Source organism: Populus euphratica, unplaced genomic scaffold (genome assembly GCF_000495115.2).
Source record: "Populus euphratica unplaced genomic scaffold, PopEup_1.0 scaffold173.1, whole genome shotgun sequence".
Lineage (NCBI taxonomy): Eukaryota > Viridiplantae > Streptophyta > Magnoliopsida > Malpighiales > Salicaceae > Populus > Populus euphratica.
Window position 1 is genome coordinate 606,843 of NW_011499951.1, and position 4,606 is coordinate 611,448.

General features: G+C 31.9%; 1 protein-coding gene across 2 annotated transcripts; it reads right to left on the minus strand.

Moving 5' to 3' along the window:
- Nucleotides 1–313: 313 nt before the first annotated feature.
- LOC105137996 (beta-carotene isomerase D27) lies at nucleotides 314–2,794 on the minus strand. 2 transcript variants are annotated; one of them, XM_011043971.1, is made up of 9 exons: nucleotides 2,606–2,792; nucleotides 2,422–2,520; nucleotides 2,239–2,340; nucleotides 2,059–2,158; nucleotides 1,845–1,936; nucleotides 1,659–1,739; nucleotides 1,492–1,560; nucleotides 1,096–1,227; nucleotides 314–910 (listed from the first exon to the last, which is right to left on the minus strand). In XM_011043971.1, the coding sequence occupies exons 1-9, from the start codon at nucleotides 2,729–2,731 to the stop codon at nucleotides 815–817; spliced, it is 897 nt and encodes a 298-aa protein (XP_011042273.1). In that variant the 5' UTR covers nucleotides 2,732–2,792; the 3' UTR covers nucleotides 314–814. The 2 variants fall into 2 exon arrangements, with proteins under 2 accessions (XP_011042273.1, XP_011042274.1); XM_011043972.1 differs by lacking the exon at nucleotides 314–910 and adding an exon at nucleotides 918–997 and having other exon boundaries at nucleotides 2,023–2,158; nucleotides 2,606–2,794.
- Between the last annotated feature and the right edge of the window lie 1,812 nt (nucleotides 2,795–4,606).

The window sequence follows — 4,606 nt, forward strand, 5'->3', positions numbered from 1 at the left end:
GTTATAAGTGTCATCATTTAAAAGATCTTAATACACTACTTCAAATATCATTGTTAAAGATAGTATTTAATTACAGTAAAAGCACGCACCATCTAAAAAGTTGGAGCTTTTTTTTTTTGTTAATATGCGTATTGCAAGTGCTAACAATTTTTCTTTTTAGATATATTTATTATATATCAAAAGAGCTAATCCCTAACTTTAATTGAAAATTACATTACAGGAAAGTGACAAAAACACCCTGAACTCAAACAAAAGGAAAACAAAATTGCAAGGATATCTAAATAATTACATTGTTCAAAAAATTGCAAGGATATTTAAAAAAATATTGAAAAACCATAAATGCTCCTTGCCCTGGAGGTTATATATTTTTTTTAAAGGGTAGAGTAGCAATTTAATTGCTCAATAAGAACATGAAGATATCAATTCACCCCTCAGACAATAACCCCGTGAAAAGATCATTTTATCCTCCAAAACTCAGCCCTTTCTTTACAAATGTGGAGGGCAAAATCATCAATGAATTGCAGCACTCCACAGTGCACCGAGTCTTGCTTCACCGTAGGGTTTATATATATATAATTATCGTATTGAGTGGAGATGAAACATGCTGTAATTCTCTTCGGCAGGCCTCCATGTGGAGACTGTCGGTGGCACGCACAACAGCAAATGAGGAACCTTAGTTAGCGGGCAGGAGTCTAGGATCATGCTTCTGTCATGTGTAGGCTTTTTGTTATGGATGAATCCTTTTATGCAGTTGACTTGCAATGAAAATAGTCTTTCTTTGTCCTGTGTAATCGTGACCTACTAGTTGCCAATTTTATAGCGTACAGGCGAGTGAAGATGGGCTTCCACACGTTCCAGTGTTAGGCATTCGCATCCCCTTCTCCATCTGCAATATTTCCGATCTCTCTCCCTGCGTGTTTGTAGACGCACAGAGAGTGCATCGTGTTGACTATGGTTTATTAGATTGTAGGCATGGAAAAGCTGATATATCTCTTGACTGTAGATAGATAGATCACAGATACATTTCATGATGATATACAAGTTAAGAAATGTCAGTGATGAAATCTTAATTAAATGACAGTGAGCAAACTATGCCTTTGGACATCGCATTATGACCATGTCTGCAGCAGCTCCCCTTCTTTTGCTTGCAATTGGGCATGCCTCCAGGCAAGGTTCCTTGAGAGTGCCGTCATCTTCAGGTAGCGGAGGAAGGACCCCAAATTTGAACTGTAACATTAGAATCACAAGATAAAAATGGCTGTGGAAAATCATATTTGCAAGTAAATAACCAAACACCATTTAGAAGTTGATGGGAAGCATACAGCATACAGGAACTATTGCAAATGGAGCATTGTTAAATCCTTTCTCGAATTCGATTACAGAATTCTGATGGAAAAGGTGTGATTCCCACTTGCCTATCTTGATGTTCTGCCTATCTACATCTAAAACCAGCAATTGACGAGTGCTTAAAGGAGTCAGTTTCTATGATACCTGACAGCTATAATCGTTGAAATTTGGTTCCATCAGTAAAGGAATCCCCATGTAATCCTTGAAAAAGGTCTGAAGAACCAAATCACAAGAAGTAAGAAATGTTCACAGAATAGGTACTGTGAAAATGCTTAGAAACTGCCAGAAATTTAACAGTGTAGAACATATACCTGAGTTGGAAGCTTGCAAGTGTTGACACAAATCCCTACACATTTGCTTTCTTCTAAATACTTGCATCTTTCTACAAAAACCTGCAGGAACCAATAGCGGGCTCAGGATTGCCTATATTCATAGCTGAATTTCGGCTTCACTTGAGCACACATACACTAGTTAGACTGGGAAATTGGGAGACTTACCCCACTCTCCCACGAGGATCCATCAGGAAGATCAACAGAATTAACTTTGCATATGCCCATGAGCCACTGACAAGTGATTACAGTCACTCTTGCTTCAGAAATTAAACAACAAAGACGGTTATAACTTTGAATTAACAATCCATTCAACAAGCATCAGAAGGAAAAGGAAACAAAATGCATGAAAAGCAGAAATGGAAAGTAACTCCCAACTCACCAACCATTATAGCAGCTAGTTTTCCTCCTCCTATAGGTGATACCAGCGATTTATACAGATGCAGTAAAAATGGAGGAAACAAGGACCTCAGTATTCTAACCTGCCCTGCCCAATATTTACTTAGTCTGACTGTTAAGAAAAATGAGTGATAAATTGAAGAAGAAGAAGAAGAAAACAAACAGCTGCATCTGTAGTATCAGAAGGGGTCCTCCTCAACATGAGACGACTAGCTACTTCAATCAATCCATCATATCCTGCTTTCTCTGAATCCCATCCAACTTCCTGTTAAATCCCTTGAAGAAAATAATTAACAATCTATTAACAATTAATTTATTATAATCTACAGGTTGAAATAAAGCTGACCTTCACCATTTTGTTACGAAAGAGAGCGAGAAACCAATCATCATAGAATTGATACCTGTACTCCTCCGACCTTGGAAAAGTACTATCTTCTGCTTTTACCTACAGTCACGTCAGACCGCCCGTTGTAATTAATTATCAAACTGAAATTGATATTTTTTTAGAAAAACAATTGCAAGGAGCGAACCGGAGACTCTGTCCTTTGAGAGGAGCATGAGACATGAAGATTTGTGCGTTTGGGAAGACAGTAGACGTGAGGGCGTGAAGGAAATGATGGGATGTAGAGAGGACGAAGAAGAGCCACTGCCTTCATCCTTCGTTTCTTTCTTTCTTTTTTAACCTCTACCTCGTCATATCACACAAGCTAGAAAAAATAATAATAATAATAATATATCGCAAACTTTAGGACAAAAACGGCGCGTTTTTCGTTTTACAAGTCAAAAACTAGAAGCGTTGGGGTTGTTCAGTTAAAAAAAACACCCTACTAGGTCTCGGATTAGTTTTTTTTATATAAAGAAATTATATATATACATATTTTTTAATGTATTTTTGTAATTTAAAATATTTAAGTGTAAATAAAAAATTATATATATATAATTAAATAAATCAAGAATTATATATGCTAATATATAAATAAAAAGTCATTAAAAATATCTAAAAATAAAACTCAAACAAACAACAAATGAATATAGATTAAGATATTTAATCTCAAAAAATAGGATATTTACACTATTATATTTGCTAAATTTTGTTTATTGCAATAGTTTTTTTATTCAATAGACAATAATAAAAATAGACAAATATATTAAATTGATTAAATAAAATAAGAAAAAAAAATATTATGCAAGACTACACAAATTAGAAATATTATCTAAAAATAAATATTTTTTATTTTTTAAAAATATAGTCTATCTATACAAAACATAAAAAAATATAAATAAATCAGAAAAACCTCTTCAAAAATTAAATGCTTAACAAAAAAAAACCATAATTTAAAAAAGGCTTTCTAAAATAAAATAAAATAGAGAAGGGGTTAATATAAATAATTTAAAAAACATTTAAATAAGCTTTAATTGAAAAAAAATTAAAAAAAAAGGTGAGGCTAGCTTGCTTAGCCCATTTTGCTAGGCCCTGTATAAATGGGCCTTTATTTTTTTTGCTGAAAAAAAGACAATGCATCGTCTAACTTTACCCAAATTCCTACAACTATGGTGGCGGGAAAATCAAGGCTTAAGTGTTTTTTTTTCAAAGACCATTCTTCAATCTATTTGACTAAAAATACCTTAAAAACTATGATAAATCTATTTATAGTTGAAAAAAACAAAAAATCATCTTAAAAATAAAAAATAAAACCAAAAATTAATCCAAGTTCATATTTTTTTTCATGAACTTTAAAGGTAAAAAACACCTAATATAAACTTTCCTCGTCAAAAGTAACCATTTAACATAAATATCGTCTATTTTGATGGCCTAAATCGGTGTCAATAACATGAGATCATGCTCAACAAAAAACCCACGCCTTTTACTTTTATACTTAATTTTCTTTTCTTTTTTAGTTTTCTTCTTTCCTTTTGGTTTTTCTTTTCCAATAAGAAAACTAACAAACTTGTTCATTTCTTAAAGTTTCATAGCATTTTAAAACTCAAAAAACTAAAAAAATATATCCAAATTGTATTTTTTTTTATTTGAAGAAAACTAACAATATAAATCATGTTCAACTTAACTTGTTTTTCAATATATTCTTTACATTCTTCTTTTCTTCTAATTGACATAAACACATCTTGCCAACTAGGACTTAATTATGTGATTATAAATCTTAATTTTGATAAATAGAAACTGATTTAAAAATTCAACCTAATCCATTAACATATAAGGTAAAAAATAAAAAAGAAAACTCAAAGGTTCAATGTTATACAATAACTTGCTTTGAATTAGAGCATGATCTTAGCATTATGCCTCCAATATCTTCCACAATTTAGGCATATTGTGTTTGATGCAGTTTAGGTATATTGTGTTTGATGTAAATTATCTTGTTTTTGTCTTAATTAAGACGATTTTCCAACTTAAGATTGAAGTTTTAAGTTAACTGGTTTGAACTATGAATTTAATCCTAGATCTACTTACGTAGTTCTAAATTTATATTACAGAGTTATACGAGTATCAATATGATTAAATTAACTTCTACATA

Bases quoted from the DNA above. Each gene is read 5' to 3' on its own strand.
- LOC105137996 (XM_011043971.1), bottom strand. From the start codon at position 2,731: ATGAAGGCAGTGGCTCTTCTTCGTCCTCTCTACATCCCATCATTTCCT. The intron at 1,740-1,844 runs GTAAGTCTCCCA...TGGTTCCTGCAG, and splicing joins GATCCTCGTGGGAGAGTGGG to GTTTTTGTAGAAAGATGCAA. The intron at 1,228-1,491 runs GTATCATAGAAA...CTAATGTTACAG, and splicing joins TCAACGATTATAGCTGTCAG to TTCAAATTTGGGGTCCTTCC.